The sequence below is a fragment of the Hyperolius riggenbachi genome, chromosome 3 (genome assembly GCF_040937935.1).
Source record: "Hyperolius riggenbachi isolate aHypRig1 chromosome 3, aHypRig1.pri, whole genome shotgun sequence".
Taxonomy (NCBI): Eukaryota; Metazoa; Chordata; class Amphibia; order Anura; family Hyperoliidae; genus Hyperolius; species Hyperolius riggenbachi.
The window spans coordinates 466,768,346-466,793,370 of NC_090648.1; the positions used below are offsets into that span (position 1 = coordinate 466,768,346).

The window sequence follows — 25,025 nt, forward strand, 5'->3', positions numbered from 1 at the left end:
TCTCCATAGCAACTTAGGGCTGGTTCACACTTGGTGATTTTTCAGTGCTTTGCTGATCGCCGGCTATCAGCAAAGGACTGCTACTAATGTATCCCTATAGATACATTCACACTGCAGCGTTTGCGATTTTGATCATTCGCAAATGCATTGCATGCAGCGTTTTGCGCTGTGATTCTCATTTTATTGAACGGGAATCACAAGCGCAAATTGCGCTGAATCGCAAGATTTTGCCTGCAAATCACGATCGCCGAGCCAAATGCAATCGTGAATTAGCCCTCAGAGGGAGAAGTAATTACCCTTGCGCGTAGTATTGCACTAGTTCTATAGGGGCTTTTTCGTGGGTCACACCTTATCGCAAACACGCCACTGTGAAAGCGCCATTGACATATAACTGCATCATATTTCATGCAAATATATTGTCCGTTGCACTGCAATGGGTATAGTGGGAAAGGGCCCTTAGTATGAGTACGCTAACATTTTATGATCACACTAATATTTTAACACCAGAGCTGTCTATAACACCTTTCATCGTATTTTTAGATTCCCATCATTGTCTCCCATTCATATGAATAAGTTTCTCTCCCGCTTATCTACTTGCATGATGTTTCCAGATCTCTCTCTTCTTAAGTTTTTGTTTGCAGTTTTTATGTTGGAACTCCATCTGGAATGACAATATCGAGTCACCCAGGGCAGATATGCCTCTCAATAATACTCAGTGCTTTATTTACATATGTCTGGGATGTTCAGTGTTGTGAAGAGTCTGAGGCACTTTTTGCAAATACGCCGTAATAAATAATGACATGCATTGTTTTAATAAATTATTAAAGTTTCTAGAAAGTGCAGCAGACAAAGCAAAACATAAATAGCATCACTGTTTGCTGCAGCTACTGTATTAGCTGGCCATAGACATGAGGCTTTTATCCTCAAACAATCAAAAACACATAACGTTCTCCTGGATCAGACTCCCAACAAGTCTTCAAAATGACCTGTTTCTAAAAGAAGCTGAAACTAGAGATATGGATTAGACACATCTCTGTAGACATGGTGAGCTATAGACATAGCATAGGGCTTGATACACAAAAGCGTGATAACTCAGTTATCACGCCTAAAAGCTTTGCACATGCTTACTAGGGTGCTAAGTAGTTTGCACGTGCTAACTAGGGTGCTAAGTAGTTTGCACGTGCTAACTACGGTGCTAAGTAGTTTGCACGTGCTAACTACGGTGCTAAGTAGTTTGCACGTGCTAACTACTTAGCACCCTAGTAAGCACGTGCAAAGCATGTTAGCATGTGCAAAGTGGCTTTTCACTGGTGTGCTAACACTTTGCACGCTTTAGTGAATCAAGCCCATAGTGAGCTGCAGAACATTGTCAAGGCAGACTACCTATAGGCTGCCCTTTATCTCTTTCTGGGTTGAGTGTTAGCCTGGCATGCATGTTCACCTGTTCCAGGGTGCAGCGTATAACCAGAACTCTTTACCTCCCTCTGGATGCAGCATATAAATCAGGACTCTGCAGGGACTGTACTCTCTGTTGTGAGATCAGTATTCTGCAGGGGCTGTACTATTTGTTGTGAGATCAGGACTCTGCAGGGGCTGTACTATTTTTTGTGAGATCAGGACTCTGCAGTGGCTGTACTATTTGTTGTGAGATCAGGACTCTGCAGTGGCTGTACTGTCTGTTGTGAGATCAGTACTCCGCAGTGGCTGTACTATCTGTTGTGAGACTATGCCTTTGCAGGAGCTATACTATCTGATGTGAGATCAGGACTCTGCAGGGGCTGTACTATCTTTTGTGAGATCAGGACTCTGCAGGGGCTGTACTATCTTTTGTGAGATCAGGACTCTGCAGGGGCTATATTATCTGATGTGAGATCAGGACTCTGCAGGGGCTGTACTATCTGCTTTAAGATTAGGACTCTGCAGGGGCTGTACTAACTTTTGAGAGATTAGGACTCTGCGGTGGTTGTACTGTCTGTTGTGAGATCAAGACTCTGCAGGGGCTTTACTATCTATTGTGAGTTTAGGACTCTGTAGGGGCTGTACTATCTGTTGTGAGATCAGGATTCTGCAGGGGTTGTACTATCCGTTGTTAGATCAGGACTAAGCAGGGGCTGTACTATCTGATGAGAGATTAGGACTGTGCAGGGTCTGTACTATCCGTTGTGAGATCAGGACTCTGCTTGGGCTGTACTATCTTTTGCAAGATCAGGACTCTGCAGGGGTTGTACTACCTTTTGTGAGATTAGGACTGTGCAGGGGCTGTACTATATGTTATGACATCAAGGCCCCGCATGGGCTGTACTATCTGTTGTGAGATCAGGAGTCCACAGGGGCTGTACTATGTGTTGTGAGACCAGGGCTCTTTGTGGACCATACCATGTGCTGCATGGATTCCTTGTTTTTCCCTCCCTTGCAGAACATTTTTTTCATGATTTAGGCCATGTTATTGAGGACATTGTCTTGCTGCTGAATGAAGTTAGGAGTGATGAGACACTTCCTCAATGATCTTGTATTGCGACTAAGAATCTGCCAGTGCTTAGCAGTGAGGGTGGCATTCATTTTCACCAATCATGAATCCCACTTGTGGAAACGTAGATCCAAACCTTCAAGGAATACCCTTTGTGCTTCACTGATGCCAGAACAGGGAGGCAGGAAATGGCCCCTCACTTGTCAGACCACATTACTGAGCCCCAAGACATTCACATGGAATAGAAGTATGACCTTATGGGGAGATGTCACTTGTCCCCCATGGTGACAGTGGACACAGGGCCAATTCTAGCTAAAATGGGGTCCATGGGCAAAAGTGACGGGGGGGGGGGCCTGATGCCCCCAGTCCAACCAAATCATCCTCAGGACCCCTGAGCTGGATGCCAGGCCCGATATAATCCCCCCTCCCCCCTTTGTCACACATATCATTCGCTGTCCATCATAAGCTACTAAAAAGCATTTTTGAGGTCTCCATTATTCACCTCCTCTTTTTCCTATGCAGTAAACAGACAGCATCGCCACTCTCATGGGTCACCATAACTGGAGGGGAGGAGGGGCACCTTGGGGGACTCTGGGGCCCTGGAGCAATTGCCCCCTTTGCCTCGATGGAAGCACCGGCCTTGAGTGGACCCTCTGCCACCCCTCTCTCTTACCTGCCCCCCTGTACTTCTGCCATGTTCCTGGCATTCCCCTCCTCTAACAGCTGCTCCTCATCTTCTCTTCACAGCAAGAACAGGAACAGTGTGGCCTACGCTGGACAGAAGCCCTGGCTGCTCAATGCCACTGTGGAAGAGAACATCACATTCGGGAGCCCCTTTAACAAGCAGAGGTGTGTGTACAGCGGGACTAGCTGCCCTGCGCTGTGACTGACTAACTGAAAATAGACGGGACAATGACTGCCATGATTTTCTGTGGGCCAGTTCTTTTATAAAGGCCACCATATGCATCATGGAAAGTAAATTTTGGTGCCGAGAGGCGCCTGAATAGAGACAATGACACAAAATTTCGGCGCTCAATGGCATCGCAGGTGCAGCACGCCCACTATGCAATGCCACAATTAGGATTTCCGCAAATCCCGGCGCCCACAATGCTATTGGGTATCGAAATGTACTGTCATTGCCATTAATCAGGTGCCTCAGGGCATTAAATTTAACTTACCTGATGCATTTGGAGTTGTTAATGTTGGGGGGGGGGGTAGGTTTAGGCACACTCGGGTGGGATGGGGTTAGGGTTGGGCACCACAGGGGAGAGGTCATAGGGTTAGGCAACAGGGGGGGTCTTAGTTTTAGTCACCACCAGGGGGGTCTTAGTTTTAGTCACCATCTTAGGTTTAGGCACCGGGGGGTCTCAGGGTTAGGAACAACCGGGGGGTCCTAGGGTTAGGCACCACCTGGGGGGGTCCTAAGGTTAGGCATCAGTAGAGGGAGGGTTCTGTGTGAGAGTAGGGTTAGGTTTAGCTATAGTAAAATATCGCTTAACATTACCGATATTTTACTATGGAATCCAGCAGTAGAATATAATTAATTGTAGTGATATTCTACTAGCGGCAATCCCTGCGCCATTTTTTCCAGATGCCTTCATTTCATGTATGCAGAAGGACACACATGGGGCCTAAAGCATGAAGCAGCAGTAAATTTGGCATTCACAGTCATTGCAAGGCAAATTTACTGATACTAACCCCTGGGAAGCAACGTGCGTTAACGTGGTTGCAATGCACACGGTACCCCAGTAACACGTGTAAGTGTGCACTACTAGGGTAACAAGTTATGCTCCTCTGGCATTAGTAGCGATAAAATTGCTGTGCGCTGATTTGCTGCTTCCTGCATCAGTCACCTGGTGGCATGATGATCTACAGGTAGTCCCTGGTTAACGAATGAGATACGACTGTATGTTCATTCTTAACCTGAATCTAGCCATAAGTCAAAACACTGTTCTATCTCTGTCCCCTGTACCTCTTGTATACCCCCCGTGCCTCCAGTGTCCCTCTGTTTCCCCATGCATTCAATGTCCCTCTCTGTGCCACCTATGTCCCCCCACTGTGTCATCTCTGTTCCCATACCTTCTCTGTTCCCCTGTGCCTCCAGCTTCCCCCTCTGTGTTACCTCTGTTCCCTTGTGCCTTCAATGTCCCCCTCTGTCACCCCACTGTGTCATCTCTGTCCCCCGTACCTCCTCTGCGCCTCCAGTGTCCCCCTCTGTGTTACCTCTGTTCTCTTGTGCCTTCATTTTTCCCCTCTGTCTTTCCACACTGTCATCTATGTCCCCATACCTCCTCTGCACCCCGTGCCTCCAGTGTCCCCCTCTGTGTTACCTCTGTTCCCTTGTGTCTTTAGTGTCCACTTCTGTCCCCCCACTATGTCATATCTGTCCCTGTACCTCCTCTTCACCCCCTGGGCCTCCAGTGTCCCCCTCTGTGTCACCTCTGTTCCCTTGTGCCTTCAGCGTCCCCCCACTGTGTCATATCTGTCCCCATACCTCCTCTGTGGCTCCATTGTCCCACTCTGTGTTACCTCTGTTCCCTTGTTCCTTCAGTGTCTCCCTCTGTCCCCCCACTATGTCATCTCTGTCCCCTGTACCTCCTCTGTGCCTTCAGTGTCCCCTTCTGTCCCCCCACTGTGTCATCTCTGTCCCCGTACCTACTTTGTGCCCCATGTGCCTCCAGTGTTCCCCTCTGTGTTACCTCTGTCCCCTTGTGCCTACAGTGTTCCCCTCTGTGCCACCTCTGTCCCCACACTGTGTCATCTCTGTCCTTCTGTAAAGCAGCAAAATGTAATTTTACTGGTTTAAAAACCTTTCTTTGAATTTTTTTAAATTGATTAAAAAAAAACAAAAACCACAGGATCCTTTTGAAAAAAAAATGTCCCTTGTTCCCACGGAATCAAATTTCACATTTAGGCCTTTTGCATTGGCAGGTCGTTCGTAAGCTGGGTGTTCGTATGTCAGGGACTACCTGTACACACACTCACAGACAACAGACAGGGATTGATACGTGGAATACTGTATACAGTTGCACACACTGATGCGTATATAACTGATAGATATACACTTATATCAATAGACTAACACACTCTATACACACTGTACATAAGTACACTAACACAGTAATGTGCTGCTTGGAATGACACTGCAGTGACTGTGCGTTTGTCATCCACACTTGAATATCCTGCAGGTATAAAGCCGTGACGGACGCCTGCTCACTCCAGCCGGACATCGACCTGCTGCCGTTCGGGGATCAGACAGAGATTGGAGAAAGGGTAACACATCAGCCTTCATTCAGCATGCTTTCTTAGGTTTGACTTATTATTAGTTTAAAGCGGAACTCCAGTGAAAATAATGTAATAAAAAAGTGCTTCATTTTTACAATAATTATGTATAAATTATTTAGTCAGTGTTTGCCCATTGTAAAATCTTTCCTCTCCCTGATTTACATTCTGACATTTATTACATGGTGACATTCTTACTGTTGGCAGGTGATGTAGCTGCTGTTTGCTGTTTTGGCAGTTGGAAACAGCTGTAAACAGCTATTTCCCACAATGCAACAAAGTTCACAGACAGGAAACTGCCAAGAGTACGTACTCAGAATTTCTTTTTGGGAGTGGTTTCACCACAATATTAGTCATACAGCGCCCCCTGATGGTCTGTATGTGAAAAGGAATAGATTTCTCATGTAAAAGGGGGTATCAGCTACTGAATGGGATAAAGTTCAATTCTTGGTCGGAGTTTCTCTTTAAGTGCTAAAATTGTAGTTTAGTTTTGTTTTTCTTTTAAATCAGAAAATAAACATTTCTGGTCGGCCCGCATAGTAAACCTGTGAGGTCCATATGGGAAAAAAAAACAATACTTACCTCAGGAGGAGGAAGCCTCTGGATCTTGAAGGGGCCTCAGGCTCTTTTCCACTAGCAATCGGCCTAGCTCAAACGTAAGCGATTGCGATTTTTCATCAATTGTGGTTGCGATTATGCATTTATGTTTAAACATTAAAGCTTAAACTCACTTAAAATCGATCCAGAAAGCGATTGCGCTTCACAAAACGAAATGTGAAAATGCGAAATACTTTCCGCGATTCCTTTTTTACAGTAGCAACCTTAGGGTTCTGCGATTTGAATCGAATTGCGCTCAAAAAGAAGTTCTGGTGGAGATGGTCTGAAATCTACGGCCTGATGGTACCCAACTAAAGAAGCTGTGACCAGGGTGTGAGAGGTCGTTGGCAATCCTCAATGCTCTGGAGCGCAGTCTGGAGTTGTGAAGGAGTTCAAGTGAGGGGATGGTTCTCCTGATTATCTGCTCCGCTGATCTTACGACCGTATGTTGTTTGAATCTGTCCCTGGCGGAGGAGCCAGCATACCAGACCAGGATGGAGGAACAGAGGACAGATTCAATGGTGGCGGTGTAGAAGCTTGTCAGCATCTTCTGGGCCATTCGAAACTTCTACGCCTGGCAGCAATAAGCGGCTCCAAACAGAGCAGCTCCTGGGCCAATCCAAACGTATACGCCCTGGAAGCAATAAGAGGCTCCAAACAGAGCGTAGATTTCAATCAGCTGTGTCCGTAACAGATTAAACAACTTAGAAAAGTAACAACAAAATAAATTGATGTGTGGGTACTGAGTCCCTCAGACAGAGTGGCAGCAGATGGGCAAACAGCTGCCTGTGAAGCAACCATACATCTGTCTCCTCACTGCTGACTGATAGGCAATATGATATTAATAAATAGGTCTTGGCACGAAAATGGAAATTTGGGAGGCCTCAGTTATTTACTTAGGGTGGAATAGTGATGTGTGAGGTCACCGCTGTATGCATATCTGCTCCTTATATAATGATTAAGACACCTTTCACACTGGGATGGTATTTTCTAGCAATACACTTCCGCGCACGTGAGCACTTCGATCACAGGAAGTGAGTGTCACATCCTGCTTGGCCGCTGCCAGACGTGGATTACCGCGTACTAAAGGTCTGGTTTTGGCGTTGAGGTGCGACCCCTGGGCTGCACCGCTGCTGCCAATCCCCAGGGTGAAACCGGCCTAAAGTAGAACGCCCCAAAGCTTCATTAAACTTGTAATGTTTACCACGTAAACAATATTTTATCTTTCAAAAGTTACCAGGTGCAGAAGGGTTAACACTCCCCTAACTGACATTTGTCTGGCTGCCTGTTGGAAAATGGTCAGATTGATTCTAATGAGAGGGGCGGGGTTTTCTACTTCCAGATGCAGTATGGTCCCGCCCATTCCTTTGTGAACCAAAGCTGTAAGTCAGGGGTTGGAGGCAATGAGACAAATGACTAAAGAGACACTGGAATTTTGGAAACTTGTTGCCACTGAAAAAATTTGGCCTGATGTATAAACCACCTGTAATATTGCAGTGCGTAGGCAGCACTCAGCAATATCCCCAATACTAAAGAGAAACTGTAAGCCACAAAGTCAAATTCCATTTACCCTCTGCTCTGTGTTCATTATGCAGCCTGGAGCCTCACCCTGCATTGCAAGCATTACAATCTAATCAAAAAAGTTTCTGCTGTTATAAATCTTATCTCAGTCAGCCTGGCGCTATTTTTTACATTTCCATCGAGAAAGAAGCATGTCATCACCCCTTTCACATTCCTGCTCCTCACTGATTGGCTGGGGCAGTTCAGTGGGACATGAGGCTTAAATCTGATCTTGCTGGGCATACATGTTTACAAAGCAAGCTAGCTATGACAATGCAGATTCTAGAAGGAAACAAAAGTAAGAGTAAGGGAGGAAATTACATCAGGATTGGCTTCAGTCAGAGGGAACCAAGATGGCAAATGCCAGGAAAAAGAATTCTCTTTATTTACTATATAAAATCCACTGAAATCAAAACGTGGACATAACAATACATATGCTATGTATCTTATATTTATTGACACGTTTCGGACCACTTGGATCCTTAATACAATTGTTTTAAAGGGGAACTGAAGTAAGAGGTATACAGAGGCTGCCATATTTATTTCCTTTTAATCAATACCAGTTGCCTGGCAGCCCTGCTGGTCTATTTCTCTGCAGTAATATCTGAATAACACCAGAAACAAGCATGCAGCTAGTCTTGTCAGATCTGACTTTAAAGTCTGAAACACCTGATCTGCTGCATGCTTGTTCAGGGGCTATGGCTAATAGTATTAGAGGCAGAGGATCAGCAGGGCTGCCAGGCAACTGGTATTGCTTAAAAGGAAATAAATATGACAGCCTCCGTATACCTCTTACTTCAGTTCCCCTTTAAGTTTCTTTTCAATTCAAGGATTACAATAACTTTTTTGATTAATTGTAAGGTTTTAAAAATCTGACCAATGTGTACCATACATGTGTTCAATTTTTCCCCAAATGATTTAAAACTCTGAGAAAATCCTTGAGTATATATATTAAATCTAAAGCCTAAAAAAAACCCAGCTTAACTTACCTGGGCTTCTTGCAGCCCCCCGAAGTCATCCTGTACCCGCCCCATCCTTCCGCGACCCTCCCGCCAACAGCAGAGACCTCCTTGTCGCGTCCCTGCACACTGCATCATTCTGCACATGTGTAGAGCGGGAAAATCACTACAGGGCATGCGCAAAGCGCTCTCGATGATGGCGAGGGAGATCAGGGTACATGTGCAGTAGCCTCTGGCCAGCCATGACCGGACAGCTTTGAGGAGGTTGCCTGTAGGGTTGCAGAAGGACGGCGTGGGCACAGGATGACTGCAGGGGAGCTGCAAGAAGCCCCAGGTAAGTTAAACTGCTTTTCTTAGGGTAAAGTATCCCTTTAAAGAGAAACCGTAACCAAGAACTGAACTTCATCTCAATCAGTATCTGATTCCCCCTTTCTCATAAGAAATATTTTCCTATTCTCAAACAGATCATCAGGGGGGTCTGTATGGCTGATATTGTGGTGAAACCCCTCCCACAGTGTGATGTCAGGACCATGGTCCTGAAAGTTTCCTGTTGGTGAACCTCATTGCATTGTGGGAAATAGTTGTTTCCAGCTGTCAAAAAAGCAAGCAGCATCTCCTTCCACTGACATCACCTTCCAGCAGTAAAAATGTCCGCATGTGATACATGTCAGAATGTAAATCAGGGAGAGGAAAGTTTTTACAATGGGCAAGCACTGACTAAATAATTTATTCATTATTATTGTAAAAATGAAGCACTTTTTTATTACATTATTTTCACTGGAGTTCCTCTTTAAGAAATTGACAATCTAACCTACACCATTAAATTTTCATTAAAAATGATTAAAAAAAAATCCAACAATGGCGTGGTGTGTATGGCATAAGATCAGCAAGATGGCAGAGACTGGTATTGTTTAACTCATTTAGGATGAGAACCTCTGGTCTCTTTAAAGAGTAACTGTCAGGCTGCAGAAGCTAATTTAAACCTCTATTCTCCTGTGTTAAACAGTTTAGAAGGAAGCCAAAAAGGCATACTGTAGTTAAAAATCTCTCTTACATTTGATGTGTGCTTATCAGCAAAGCTGTTAGACCCAAGCTCTTAAGAGGACGCAAGCCGCATACCATACTGCAAAGCATTCTGGGGCCCTCCCCTCGGCTGCTAATGAGAAGTTACAGGATCAAGTTTCAGCAGCTTGTTACTCAGTCCAGCGCATAGCACTGAAAAATCTCTGGGCACAGTACACTGCAGGAGTCCGCTATTGTTCCTAGCCACCTGGCTAATTAATATTCACTGCACACTAGTGTTATTCAGTACGAGCTTTTCTGTGATCAGGAAGCAGGCAGGACATGACGACACATTTGGCTTCATAGGAGAAAATTCTGTGAAGTACAAACGTGGACAGTGAAATGCATATGTAATGTAAGTACAGCCAGTATTTAGCTACTGATATATGTGTTTATTTTCTCTGAGACCCTATACCTAACAGCTCCTCTTTAAAGTGTACAAGAAATGGTTCACTAGCATTTATTTATACTTACCCGGGGCTTCCTCCAGTCCCATGAGCAGCGTGAGTCCCTTGCCGTCTTCCTCGGCCCCTATGTTAAGCCGCTATGACTCCCGGTAATCCGGGCAGTTGTGGCCTTCTGCGCATGCGTGGCTAGGCCACGCACAGACCCCTCGTCACGCACCCATCCTCGAGCGTTTTTTGCCTGCGCAGATGCAGAAGGCTCCAGGGGACATGAATGTGGCAGGGTTGCGCGCACGCAGAAGACCTCGACTGGCGGCAACTGACCGGATTTCTGGCAGTCGTAGCGCCAGAACAAACGGAGGATGGTGAGGGACTCAGGGCTGCTCATGGGGCTGGAGGAAGCCCCGGGTAAGTATAAATTAAACCTAGTGTACCATCTCTAGTACAGTACACTTTAGGAACCAGAGGCTTTTTTCTTCTTCATTTTTTTATATCCCGATCACTGTGATTGGCTCACAGTGATCAGGAGGTCAGAAGCCAATGAAAACTGCTCCTGACCGAGTTACGAAACTCCGCTGACAGAAGAGATCTGTGGTGGCGGGGAGTAGTGTTGGGCGAACAGTGTTCGCCACTGTTCGGGTTCTGCAGAACATCACCCTGTCCGGGTGATGTTTGAGTTCGGCCGAACACCTGACGATGCTCGGCCAAACCGTTCGGCCACATGGCCGAACTAAGAGCGCATGGCCGAACGTTCGGCTAGCGCTGTGATTGGCCGAACGGGTCACGTGGTTCGGGCCCGAACGCGCTCTGATTGGCCGAACGGTCACGTGGTTCGGGTAAATAAATACCCGAACCACGTCATATCTCCGCCATTTCTCTGTGGGTTTAGCTTTGGGTAGGCAGGCAGGGTAGTTCGCTCTCCAGCCACGCTAGCCAGGGCCCCCCCCCAGTCATTGTGTGTCGCTGCTGGGAACAGTAGTACACCGCTCGCTCAGCCACACTATATATATAGCATTGTTTACTGCCACTGTGTACCTCGCTCAGCCACGCTATATATAGCATTGTGTTTTCTGACACTCTGTGTACACGGCTTAGCCTGGCTATATAGCATTGTGTGTACTGCCACTGTGCACCTCGCTCAGCCGCGCTATATATAGCATTGTGTTTTCTGACACTCTGTGTACACGGCTTAGCCTGACTATATAGCATTGTGTGTACTGCCACTGTGCACCTCGCTCAGCCACGCTATATATAGCATTGTGTTTACTGCCACTCTGTGTACACCGCTCAGCCAGACTATATACCATTGATTACTGACACTCTGTGTACACCGCTCAGCCAGACTATATACCATTGTTTACTGACACTCTGTGTACACGGCTCACCCTGACTATATAGCATTGTGTGTACTGCCACTGTGCACCTCGCTCAGCCACGCTATATATAGCATTGTGTTTTCTGACACTCTGTGTACACGGCTTAGCCTGACTATATACCATTGTGTGTACTGCCACTGTGCACCTCGCTCAGCCACGCTATATATAGCATTGTGTTTACTGCCACTCTGTGTACACCGCTCAGCCAGACTATATACCATTGTTTACTGACACTCTGTGTACACCGCTCAGCCAGACTATATACCATTGTTTACTGACACTCTGTGTACACGGCTCAGCCTGACTATATAGCATTGTGTGTACTGCCACTGTGTACCTCGCTCAGCCACGCTATATATAGCATTGTTTACTGACACTCTGTGTACACGGGTCAGCCAGACTATATAGCATTGTGTGTACTGCCACTCTGTGTACACCGCTCAGCCAGACTATATAGCATTGTGTGTACTGCCACTCTGTGTACACCGCTCAGCCAGACTATATAGCATTGTGTGTACTGCCACTCTGTGTACACCGCTCAGCCAGACTATATAGCATTGTGTGTACTGCCACTCTGTGTACACCGCTCAGCCAGACTATATAGCATTGTGTGTACTGCCACTCTGTGTACACCGCTCAGCCAGACTATATACCATTGTTTACTGCCACTCTGTGTACACCGCTCAGCCAGACTATATACCATTGTTTACTGACACTCTGTGTACACCGCTCAGCCAGACTATATACCATTGTTTACTGACACTGTGTGTACACCGCTCAGCCAGACTATATAGCATTGTGTGTACTGCAACTGTGTACCTCGCTCAGCCACGCTATATATAGCATTGTTTACTGACACTCTGTGTACACGGCTCAGCCAGACTATATAGCATTGTGTGTACTGCCACTCTGTGTACACCGCTCAGCCAGACTATATAGCATTGTGTGTACTGCCACTCTGTGTACACCGCTCAGCCAGACTATATAGCATTGTGTTTACTTCCACTCTGTGTCTGCTGGGCCTGGGAACAGTAGTACACCGCTCACCCGCCACTGTATAGCATTGTGCTCTGTGTCGCTGCTGGGAATAGTGGTACACCGCTCACCCGCCACTGTATAGCATTGTGCTCTGTGTCGCTGCTGGGAATAGTGGTACTGTATAGCATTTCTGTACTGCCACTGTACTGCTGCCAGTCAGCGTGTACTGTAAGGATAAGTGAAATGAGGAAGAAATCCGGTGAAAGAGGAAGGGGCAAGGGAAGAGGTGTTTCCCCTGACGGTTCACGTACAGGCCACAGGGGAGCACCCAAGAAAACCCACTCAATACCGCCCATGTTGTCCAGGACAACAACCCTCACAGATCCAAAAGAACAGGACCAGATAATTACTTGGATGACCTCTCAAGCGTCCAGCAGTGGGTTAAGCAGCACCAGCACATCACGCACGAGGTCCGAGTCCTCAGCCAGTTACAAGGAGCCAGTGGGCACAAAGCTGACACAACCGGCAGTGACACCACGCACACAACTGCCAGATAACCAGTCCGATGAATTACCTCAGGACACAATGGGGTATTCGCAGGAGCTATTCCCAGCCCAACAAACTTCCACCTTTCAAAGGTCAATGGAGGAACAGCCAGAAATGTTGTGCCCGGATTCACAACCATTAACTGTGGGAAATGCACCGCGCACTGAAATACAAGGCGAGTCCGAGGAGGACTCGGAAACCCAAATCCCAGAGCAAGTTGGGCAGGAGGGGTTGCAATTGCAGGAGGTCGGCCGACAAGATCTGGAAGACGACGTTGGAGTGAGCTGCGCAGAGGTTGTTCTGGGGAGCTCTACTCCACGGCGGCGGCCCCCCACAATGACATATGACGAGTTTGAGGAGATGGAAGAGGAGGGTATGGACAATGTGGACATAGACCCAGATTTTGTTTGTGAACGAGAACATCGCCGTCGTAGCAGCAGCACAGATGAGTCTGTTGAAGAACCCACTGCTGCACGAGTTCGCCTTGTGCCACAAGGTAGGCGGCGCGCAATTTCAGGCACCACAAGCGTGGAAGTTCAAGTGAGAGGCAAAAGAGGAGCAAACAGAAATCGCCAGCAAGGAGGCAGGTGCTCCAAAGTCTGGGCTTTCTTTGAAGACTGCACTGAGGATGTTACCATGGCGATTTGCAAGGTGTGCAAGACCCGCCTGAGCACTGGGAAAAGTATTAACAACCTCTCCACCACCAGCATGAGCCGCCACATGCTATCCAAACATCCCACTCTGTGGGCAAACGCGGCAGGACAGGGTACCAGCAACACTGCCTCCCTTGGGTTCACCAGACTCACCACCAGACCCGCCTCAGCAGCAGCAGTAGCCCAGCCATTGCGTGGTTCACAACATTCACAAACATCAGACGACGCTGACACTGTCACTTTCCGGAGTAGTGCTCTTGAGGTCTCCCAGTGTTCATCAAACACAACAACCAACAGCCCTTCCGTGTGCAGCGCTACGGTTCAGTTGTCTGTGTCGGAGATGTTTGAGCGCAAGAGGAAATTACCAGCAAATGACCCCCGGGCCGTGGCAGTAACAGCCAGCATAGCCAAGCTTCTGGCCTGTGAAATGCTGCCATATCGAGTGGTGGAGACAAACAGCTTCAAGGGCATGATGTCAGTGGCCATCCCACGTTATGTGGTTCCCAGCCGCTACCACTTTGCGCGCTCTGCAGTGCCTGAGTTGCATGAGCACGTGGTCAGCAAAATAACCCGAAGCTTGAAGAATGCCGTTGCCTGCAAGGTTCACCTCACCACTGACAATTGGACGAGTGCGTTCGGACAGGGTCGATACATCTCCCTTACCGCGCACTGGGTGAACCTTGTGGAGCCTGGCAGCGATTCCTCACCTGCTACGGCGCGGGTGTTGCCCACGCCGCAAACAGCTGCACCGCCGTCCCTCCCACTGGATAACAACAGCAGCACCTACCTCTCTGACTCCTTCTCCTCCAACGCATCTCAAAGCTGTACCTCATCCGGAAACGCTAACCCAGCAGCAGTAGGATCGTGGAAGCAGTGCAGCACAGCTGTTGGCATGCGTCAGCAAGCGTTGCTGAAGCTGATCTGCCTTGGGGATAAGCAGCACACAGGGGAGGAAATTTGGAAGGGAATAAAGGAACAGACGGATTTGTGGCTGGCACCGCTGGACCTGAAACCGGGCATGGTTGTGTGTGATAATGGGAGTAATCTCATTCGCGCTTTAAGGTTGGCTAAGCTGACACACATCCCTTGCCTGGCGCACGTGATGAACCTAGTAGTTCAGCGGTTCCTGAGGACATACTCAGGCGTGGCCGATCTTCTGTTGAAGGTGCGTCGAGTGGCCAAACATTGTAGAAATTCCAGTACTGCTTCGGGGGCACTCGCCAAGATGCAGGAGCGCTTCAATCTCCCCCACCATCGCTTGCTGTGTGATGTCCCTACGCGCTGGAATTCTACGCTGCACATGCTAGCACGCTTTTGTGAGCAGAAGAGTGCAGTGGTCCAGTACATGACGGCGCAGTACTGAGGCGCATCCGGACAGCTGCCAAGCTTCTGTGGATCCGATTGGGCCAACATGTTGGACCTCTGCCAAGTCCTCCAAAATTTTGAGCAATCCACGTTGCTTGTGAGCAGTGACAACTCTTCAGTCAGCATTACCATACCACTGCTGTGTTTACTGAAGAGGTCAATGTTGAAAATCAAGGAAACAGCTGTCATGATGCAACTGGGGGAATCTGAAGGAGAAAACGATCAGCGTGATGGTACCAACATCAGGCCATCCGCCTCAGGGAACGCTGGCCCCAGCAGCTATGACGAAGAAGAGGAGGAGGAACAGCTGGAGTTGGAGCAGGAATTTCATGCCACCACTGACGAGGGCCAGAGCGGTGCACGTTGGACTTCCACAATTCAGCGCGAATGGTCAGCAGAAGCAGACCAGGAGGAAGGTGACGACTATGATGCATCACAACAACTATCACAACGCTCACAAGAGGATGATGAGGATTCTGGTAGGACTCTGGCACACATGGCTCAATTCATGCTAAACTGCATTGAACGCGACCCACGCATTGTGCGCATTCTGGACAACACCAATTACTGGGTTTATACCCTTCTGGATCCACGGTACAAACACAATGTTCCAAAACTGCTTGAAGAAAGAGTCAGACAGGTCAAAATGGAAGAATACCAGCAGGCCCTTGTGGAGACTTTAGAGAGGAGATTGACATCCTCCCCCTCCTCTAGCCAGTTGTACGCCGACAGACTGACTTCCGCAAACCCAGGACGACCAGGAGGGCAGCAAACAACGCAAGCCGCAGCTAGTGCCCAAAAGGGAATGGTATCGGCAGTGTCCTTGGAGTGGGAAAATTTTCTGACACCCATGCAGCAGCAGCCCACTGAACAGCAAGCGTGCAGATCCACCTCCAACACCGATCGCCTGGAGAAGATGGTCAAGGACTACATGTCAGATGATGTAGCTGTGTCGAACAATCCATCTGCACCCTTCAACTATTGGGTATCGAAGCTAGACACCTGGCACGAACTGGCAATGTACGCAATTGAGGTGCTGGCTTGCCCGGCAGCCAGCGTTATGTCGGAACGCTGTTTCAGTGCTGCCGGAGGCATCGTCACAGATCGGCGTATCCGCCTCTCCACAGAAAATGCAGACCGTCTGACTCAAATTAAAATGAATCAATCCTGGATTGGAAATGACTACGCAACACTCCAGGACCCCAACCAAGTAACATGACCAATGAACATCTGGGATGGTGTAGCGTTTCCGGTCCCTGTTTATTGAACCTCTCATCTGTATTACATTTATGACTGCATGGCGGCAAAAAGCATTGCTGCTATATCCGCACGCTTTTTGTCCTCATGCAAGGCCTGGGTTGTTGTGTCTCAAAAAGCATGGCCTTCTCCTCCTGCGCCTCCTCCTGTTCCATCACGTCTGCTGCTGCTGGGTTAGCGTTGCCTCGTGGTCCCTGTTTATTGAACCACTTATCTTTATTACATTTATGACTGCATGGCGGTACAAAGCATGCTATCCGCACGCTTCTTGTCCTCATGCAAGGCCTGGGTTGTTGTGTCTCAAAAAGCATGGCCTTCTCCTCCTGCGCCTCCTCCTGTTCCATCACGTCTGCTGCTGCTGGGTTAGCGTTGCCTCGTGGTCCCTGTTTATTGAACCACTTATCTTTATTACATTTATGACTGCATGGCGGTACAAAGCATGCTATCCGCACGCTTTTTGTCCTCATGCAAGGCCTGGGTTGTTGTGTCTCAAAAAGCATGGCCTTCTCCTCCTGCGCCTGCTCCTGTTCCATCACGTGTGCTGCTGCTGGGTTAGCGTTGCCGGTCCCTGTTTATGGAACCTCTTATCTTTATTACATTTATGACTGCATGGCGGTACAAAGCATGCTATCCACACGCTTCTTGTCCTCATGCAAGGCCTGGGTTGTTGTGTCTCACAAAGCGTGGCCTTCTCCTCCTGCGCCTCCTCCTGTTCCATCACGTCTGCTGCTGCTGGGTTAGCGTTGCCGCGTGGTCCCTGTTTATTGAACCACTTATCTTTATTACATTTATGACTGCATGGCGGTACCTCATGCAAGGCCTGGGTTGTTGTGTCTCACAAAGCGTGGCCTTCTCCTCCTGCGCCTCCTCCTGTTCCATCACGTCTGCTGCTGCTGGGTTAGCGTTGCCGCGTGGTCCCTGTTTATTGAACCACTTATCTTTATTACATTTATGACTGCATGGTGGTACAAAGCATGCTATCCGCACGCTTCTTGTCCTCATGCAAGGCCTGGGTTGTTGTGTCTCACAAAGCGTGGCCTTCTCCTCCTGCGCCTCCTCCTGTTCCATCACGTCTGCTGCTGCTGGGTTAGCGTTGCCGCGTGGTCCCTGTTTATTGAACCACTTATCTTTATTACATTTATGACTGCATGGCGGTACAAAGCAAGCTATCCGCACGCTTCTTGTCCTCATGCAAGGCCTGGGTTGTTGTGTCTCACAAAGCGTGGCCATCTCCTCCTGCGCCTCCTCCTGTTCCATCACGTCTGCTGCTGCTGGGTTAGCGTTGCCGCGTGGTCCCTGTTTATTGAACCACTTATCTTTATTACATTTATGACTGCATGGCGGTACAAAGCAAGCTATCCGCACGCTTCTTGTCCTCATGCAAGGCCTGGGTTGTTGTGTCTCAAAGCGTGGCCTTCTCCTCCTGCGCCACCCTCCTCCTGTTCCATCACGTGTGCTGCTGCTGGGTTAGCGTTACCGGTCCCTTTTCCTGGAACCTCTTATATGTATTACATTTATGACTGCATGCCGACAAAAAGCATGTTACCTGTGCAAAGAAAACAGACATTTCCCGCATTTAAAAGACAGTTTTCCCTTTGAAACTTTAAAATCGATTTTCTCAAAAACTATAAGCTCTTTTTGTTAATTTTTTTTTCCTCTTGTACCCACTCCCAAGGTGCACATACCCTGTAAATTTGGGGTATGTAGCATGTAAGGAGGCTTTACAAAGCACAAAAGTTCGGGTCCCCATTGACTTCCATTATGTTCGGAGTTCGGGTCGAACACCCGAACATCGCGGCCATGTTCGGCCTGTTCGGCCCGAACCCGAACATCTAGATGTTCGCCCAACACTAGCGGGGAGGCGCTATTGCGTGCCGTGTTCGTGATTGGTCGGTGTTAAAACTATGCCACATCAGGCATAAGAAGCCACAAGTGCGGCATAGTTTTAACTACATGCTGTCCCGAACCGGTCAAAAGGAAATAAATCTCAGTTCAGGTTCCCTTTAAGTCCTTACAGCTCTGACCTGCAGCCACGAGTTGTATTTGCAGGAATGCAGAGTTTGGATGTTGATGTTATTTATGGCGGTGAAGTTTCGGGAGACTTTGGCATAACGTAGCGATCCGGGACGTTTCTGGCTGCCGGCTGGGAACACGCCATGTCAGAGCATCGTCAAGCAAGGAATTTCTTCCTCACTGTTTATCAGTCAAAATTTTCCAAAAAGTCCTCAGCACGTCCTGAAATATTGTTCCCATAAATACTGTGAAGGCGTTATCTGCGCACTGCGGCTAAAAATACACTGCTGTTTGCATTCCTAGGCCAGCTTGTTGATGGACGTCTGCAAATTGTTTTGACGCTAAAATTGAAAACGTGTAATCAGCAAAGTAAAGAGTTCAGCCTTTCCAGGGACACTAGCAGCGCGGAGATTGTGGATTCAGTCACTAGATGATAGCAGGAGAGACGGGAGCCAATCCCAGACCTCTGCATGCAGATAGTACCCCAAAGCCCAGCTCTAGGGAAAATACTATTTTAAAGCAATAGAACAGATAGCACAAAAGGGAAACCGAGAGCCCACAAAAGTGTAGTATATTCGGATTCAGGCGTTGAGTAATAACCATGTATAGATTATACTCGCAAACAAAGGTTACCACTCAGGCAACCATTGTATAGGCAGGTGGGAGATTAGACTTGACCCCACTCAGGTTAAGAAGTTGCTCTCTGTAGAGAGGAAGAAAAAGGGGGTTGCACCCCTGCACCGAGGTTGGACTAAATTACGACTGTAGGTAGGAACAGAGATCCTTGGCTTCCTTATGGATGTATAATAGTTAGATCCATTTCCTACCTGATGAAGCAGGATTGTAACCGAGAAACGCGTTGCGTTGTGAAGTATTTTGAATAAAGCTACTTTGACAAAAATCAACATAATTTTGTCTACACTGAGGAGGTAAGGCCACCACTACCTCTTACTGGCGCCGCTCTTTGTACCTACAGTCACGTAAGAACAGATAGGTGTGCTACCCACAGTACATATAATTCCCAATATAAACCCCTTTGTTAGCCTGCCGTACATCTTTTAAGTGTAAGTCCTAGGACCCACTTGGGATTGCTGCTGTGCTTTGAAATCGCACCAGTGCTTTGTGCAGCGAATCCCAGAGCGATTGTCATTGCATTTCCTGTGTGTTTCTAGTCTTTCCCTCTGGGAATACACTCCCAAAACTAACATTTCAGTAACTACTCTTAGATACATTAAAGAACATTTGAAAGCACTGCCAAACGTTCACTGTGTGTAGAAACATTCACTTTCACTGCATGGAGTAGTAAAGGCTTGCTTATTTCTGTCTAATTGGTAAATGTAATCATTGCTAGCCAGGAGACACTCTCTGCCTGTGTCTTCATTCTGTCCCCTTCTTCCTCCCTCTGCTGAATAGATACATTGCCATGGCAACAGCTATGTCACTTCAGCAGATAAGGAGGGGAGTAAAGACACAGGCAGAAAGATTCTTGCCAGTAATGATAACATAAGCAAGCCTGTTCTGCTCTGCAGTGAAGATAAATGTTTTTAAACACAGGGAATGCTTTCAAATGTTCTTTTATGTTACTGAAATTTTAGCTTTGGGAGTGTAACCAGAGCCGGGACAAGGTCCTCCAGCACCCAAGGCTGAGACACCAAAGTGCGCCCCTCCACCCCCTCCCACCCCAGCCGTCACACACTGATTGCTATTACACTAAGAGGCCCCTCCCCCATTTCTCCCACCCCAGCCGTCACACACTGATTGCTATTACACTAAGAGGCCCCTCCCCATCCCTCCCACCCCAGCCGTCACACACTGATTGCTATTACACTAAGAGGCCCCTCCCCCATCCCTCCCACCCCAGCCGTCACACACTGATTGCTATTACACTAAGAGGCCCCTCCCCCATCCCTCCCACCCCAGCCGTCACACACTGATTGCTATTACACTAAGAGGCCCCTCCCCATCCCCCCCTCAGCCGTCACACACTGATTACTATTACACTAAGAGGCCCCTCCTCCATCCCTCCCACCCCAGCCATCACACACTGATTACTATTACACTAAGAGGCCCCTCCCCCATCCCTCCCACCCCAGCCGTCACACACTGATTGCTATTAGACTAAGAGGTGCCCCAGGGCCCCCAACACCTTAATCTCCAGTTATATGGCTTGCAGTCACTTCCATGTATCTCCTTTTCTTATTACTTTCTGCTTCAAACACAATTAAGAATGACAGCTGAATGAATTGTGCGCCCCCTCCTACACTGCGCCCTGAGGCTGAAGCCTCTCCCGCCTATGCCTCGGCCCGGCCCTGAGTGTAACCACACTTTAAGTCTTTGTTACACTTGCATTGCAAGTGTACGTTGCGTTACCCTGTTCTATCGCAGGGTAACGCAACTGCAATACAAGGCAATGGGGCCTAGTACACTTACCACATTGAGCCGGAAGTGCCTGATCCACCGCTCACCCAACACAGGGGCAACAGCATGTTACCGCCAGACTTCCACACTGGCGGAAGTAATGTAAGTCAATGGGTGACGCATACCTTTTAAAAAGGATGATGACAGAATTGCAGTGCATATGCACGGAACGACGGGGATACCAGTGACGTACTTCCTGTCCAGCAGGGAGTACGTCACTGGCCGAGGGGCATTCAGGGAGTGGCTCTATGCATATGACCCTGTCAGCGCACTCTGCCACAGGGTCATATGTTAGTCATTTTTGTGTTGCGGCGGGATGCAACACGAGTATTGCATCCCCAACGCAGTGCAGAAAATAGATGTAAAACCGGCCTTAGGCTCCCTGCACACTGCAAATACGTTTCGCGTTTCCGATTCCGATTTGCAATCCCGATTTTCCTTGAATGCAATCAACAGAAAAACGGAGGAAAAAACGCAGCATGCAGTAACGATTAAGAATCGGAATCGGATGTAAAAAACAATTAAAATCGGATTCGCATGCAGTGTGCAGGGAGCCAAAATGTTTTGTTTTTTCTAAAGCATGCAGCATTGGTGTTGGCGATGACCAGTCACTCCTCTGTTCCCTAATCTGTGCATCTTTTCTCTTCACTAGGGCATCAATCTGAGTGGCGGCCAGCGGCAGAGGATATGTGTGGCCCGTGCGCTTTACCAGAACACCAACATCGTCTTCCTGGTGAGGCCCCTCCTTCCATCACCTCCATACATCATATAGAAATGTTTCCTCCCGCGCTCCCTCATTCCACAGAGGCCGGTTTACTGTCTGCCGCCCAGCTCCCCTCACACATTCTCTGCACATCATTCTATCTATGGGAAGAGATGTAACATCATGTATTCCAGACAGAGACGCCTTCCATTACCTCCGCATCAGTATACAGAAATGTCTCCTCATTCATGCCGCAGAGGCCGGTCTACTGTCCGCCGCCCAGCTCCCCTCACACATTCTCTGCACATCATCCTATCTGTGGGAAAAGATGTAACATCATGTATTCCAGACAGATACACCTTCCATTACCTCCGCATCAGTATACAGAAATGTTTCCTCATTCATGCCACAGAGGCCGGTTTACTATCTGCCGCCCAGCTCCCCTCACACATTCTCTGCACATCATTCTATCTGTGGGAAGAGATGTAACATCATATGTTCCTGCCTTCCTACTGATGGTACAAGACTGGCACTATACATACTCGGAGGATCAAAAATTGACCACAAGAATATTAAATTGCAAAAGTATGAAAATTTATTGTTCAGTGTAAAAAAGCTTTTTTGTAGCACATCTACATAAGCATAAGTCGGTGGATGACACACCACACGCAAGATGCGTCCACATAACCCATCCCATCAATAAAACAATATTTGGCCTGTATGCAGATCACACTGGTATCCTCATTAACCTCTAGTAAACCATGTGAGATACACTTGGTCCACCCTATGGGCCATATGGCCAAGCGAAAAAATCCGTCAAAAAAATCTCACATAGAGGTCAGAAAAAAACAATTAAGACCAGTGTGATCATGCACATAAGGCCGCCAAGCCAGCCATAACAATACAGCATGATCAGCAAATCATTCACACATCTGGGCCCATTCAACCACCCAATATAGAATAACCCTGTGCCAGCATACAGCTAGCAATAGACAAATTCAGTGGTACCATCCGAAAAAAAAAAAAAAAAACCCTATAGAGTTGAGAGAAAAACTTGTTGTAGCATGCTATTCGAAAAGATGTTCCATCATAAGCTGGGTAAATCTTCCAGATCAATATGGAGGTAGCATAAAAAACATTTCGATGATATCTTCGCTGTGACGGCTATAATCCTGATATTAATGTTCACTTATGAGCTTCTTATAATTTGCTGCGACCATATGGTACTGCTATTTCACAGGATACAGCCACTGCTTGTATCAATAAAGCACTATCAACAGTCACTTGGCCATCACTGGTATCTGTACAGCAAAGTTCAACATCCCCCTGTCCACTCGCAACAGGGACCTCCACATCAGATATATCCAGTAATAAAGCGTATACTTATCAGCTATGCTGTATCTCTCATCTCAGAAAGGTTCACTGGGCCCAGGTTAGATGTATAGTCGAATGATGCTAATCCCACGCTGGCATGGCGGCCTGGCGTGCGGATATAGTAGTAGTCAGCGCTAATGCATTTCGCCCCGCCCCCGGAGCTTCGTCAGAGCGTATATCACGTGATTCCGCATGGGTTCCGTATTTATAGCCGTACAGCGTGACGTAGTTCCGTATATTACGTAATTCCGCATGGATTCCGTATAAATTTCCGTATTTCCGTATCAATTCCGTATTGCCAGCAAAGCACATCACCATCTAGTGGTCAGATAGATTAACACATATTAGTTCTTCAACAGTGGAAATTGGTGGAAACTCCGCGGTTCCGGGAGTACGTCCCCCTATGGCTCCGCTATGTGGATGACATTTTTATGTTGTGGACAGGGAGTCAGAGTGATTTGGAGCAATTTATTCAGAATTTAAATGTCAATAAATATAATATCTATTTGACATACAAAATGCATCAACAAACCATAGAATTTTTGGATGTAACTATTAATAAGGAAGGAGGTAGACTGACAACTTCAACTTATCGCAAACCAACGGCAGGTAATCTGCTGCTTCATTATGATAGTGCCCATCTAGAATCACAAAAAAGAGCTGTCCCTATTGGGCAGTTCCTGAGACTTCGCAGGAACTGCAGTGACATACAAAGATTTAGGGTCGAGGCCCATGACCTAAAAGATAGACTCAGAGCTAGGGGCTATCCCCATAAATTGTTAAAATCTGCCCTATATAGAGCTTTGAAAACGGATCGGAACACATTGTTGACAAAAAAGAATAGAGAGAACCGTAGCTCTATACCACGACTGATTACAACCTATGGACCACATTGGGGAAGACTCAAGGATACATTACATAGATTCTGGCCCATACTGGAAAGGGACAAAAGATTAGCGAAAATAGTGGGACCCAGACCTACTTTGACAGCCAGACGTAACAAAAACTTAGCAGACTTATTAACCGCTTCTGAGTTGAAGCATACTCCACACCAAACCTTTTTCAAACGAAAAAATGGTATGTATAGGTGCAATGACTGTTCCATATGTCCCCTTATAGATGTGACTGATACATTTGTTAATTCATCTAGAACAAAAACTTATGATATTAGACATCCTATGACCTGTAAAACTAAAAATGTAGTGTATCAATTAACTTGCCCATGTGGAAAATTCTATATTGGGAAGACAAAGCGAGAAATGAGATCACGTATACAGGAACATGTTAGAAACATTGTGGATGCAGGTAAAGAGGAGAATGCTGGAAAAGAATAAACTCCAGTTGCGTTGCATTTTTTGGAGTATCATAATTCAGATCCTTCTAAACTAAAGGCAAAGGCTATCTATCACTTGAATCCTAGTACTAGATATGCTAATTCTGATGTACAGTTATTTAAAAAGGAGAGCTACTGGATTTACGTGTTGGATACCTTGAGTCCAAAGGGCCTCAATACTGATTTGAACTTAAAGGTATTTCTGTAGCATTTCTATGGTTGATTTGTGTTATTGAGGGGACCTCGGGCTTTCCTATGGTGGGGTTGTATGGCCTTTAATTTATGTGTGACTGATTAACAACTGGATTCCTAAGTAATATGAAATATTAATATGTGTAAATTTATGCGTAGGTCTGGTTTAAGCTATGAAGAGAGAATGTATTGGATAATAGACTCTACAAGTATTAAACTCATGTGTTTTTGCTGGCATTCTATATGAGGCTATTGATAGCGAAGAATAATTCCTACTTCAATTTTTAGGTGTATTTAGTATGATTTCCACAAGATGGAGCTAAATTTCCACTGTTGAAGAACTAATATGTGTTAATCTATCTGACCACTAGATGGTGATGTGCTTTGCTGGCAATACGGAATTGATACGGAAATACGGAAATTTATACGGAATCCATGCGGAATTACGTAATATACGGAACTACGTCACGCTGTACGGCTATAAAT

The 25,025-nt window shown here is 47.0% G+C and overlaps 1 protein-coding gene across 7 annotated transcripts in view; it reads left to right on the forward strand.

Moving 5' to 3' along the window:
- ABCC9 (ATP binding cassette subfamily C member 9) overlaps nt 1-25,025 on the forward strand; it is a 195,735-nt gene that overhangs the window by 96,882 nt on the left and 73,828 nt on the right. For all 7 annotated transcript variants that reach the window (XM_068277946.1, XM_068277950.1, XM_068277948.1 and 4 more), the window contains 3 exons: nt 3,215-3,316; nt 5,656-5,740; nt 21,590-21,670. In XM_068277946.1, coding sequence (XP_068134047.1) covers nt 3,215-3,316; nt 5,656-5,740; nt 21,590-21,670 — 268 coding nt within the window. The remainder of the gene's footprint in view (nt 1-3,214; nt 3,317-5,655; nt 5,741-21,589; nt 21,671-25,025) is intronic.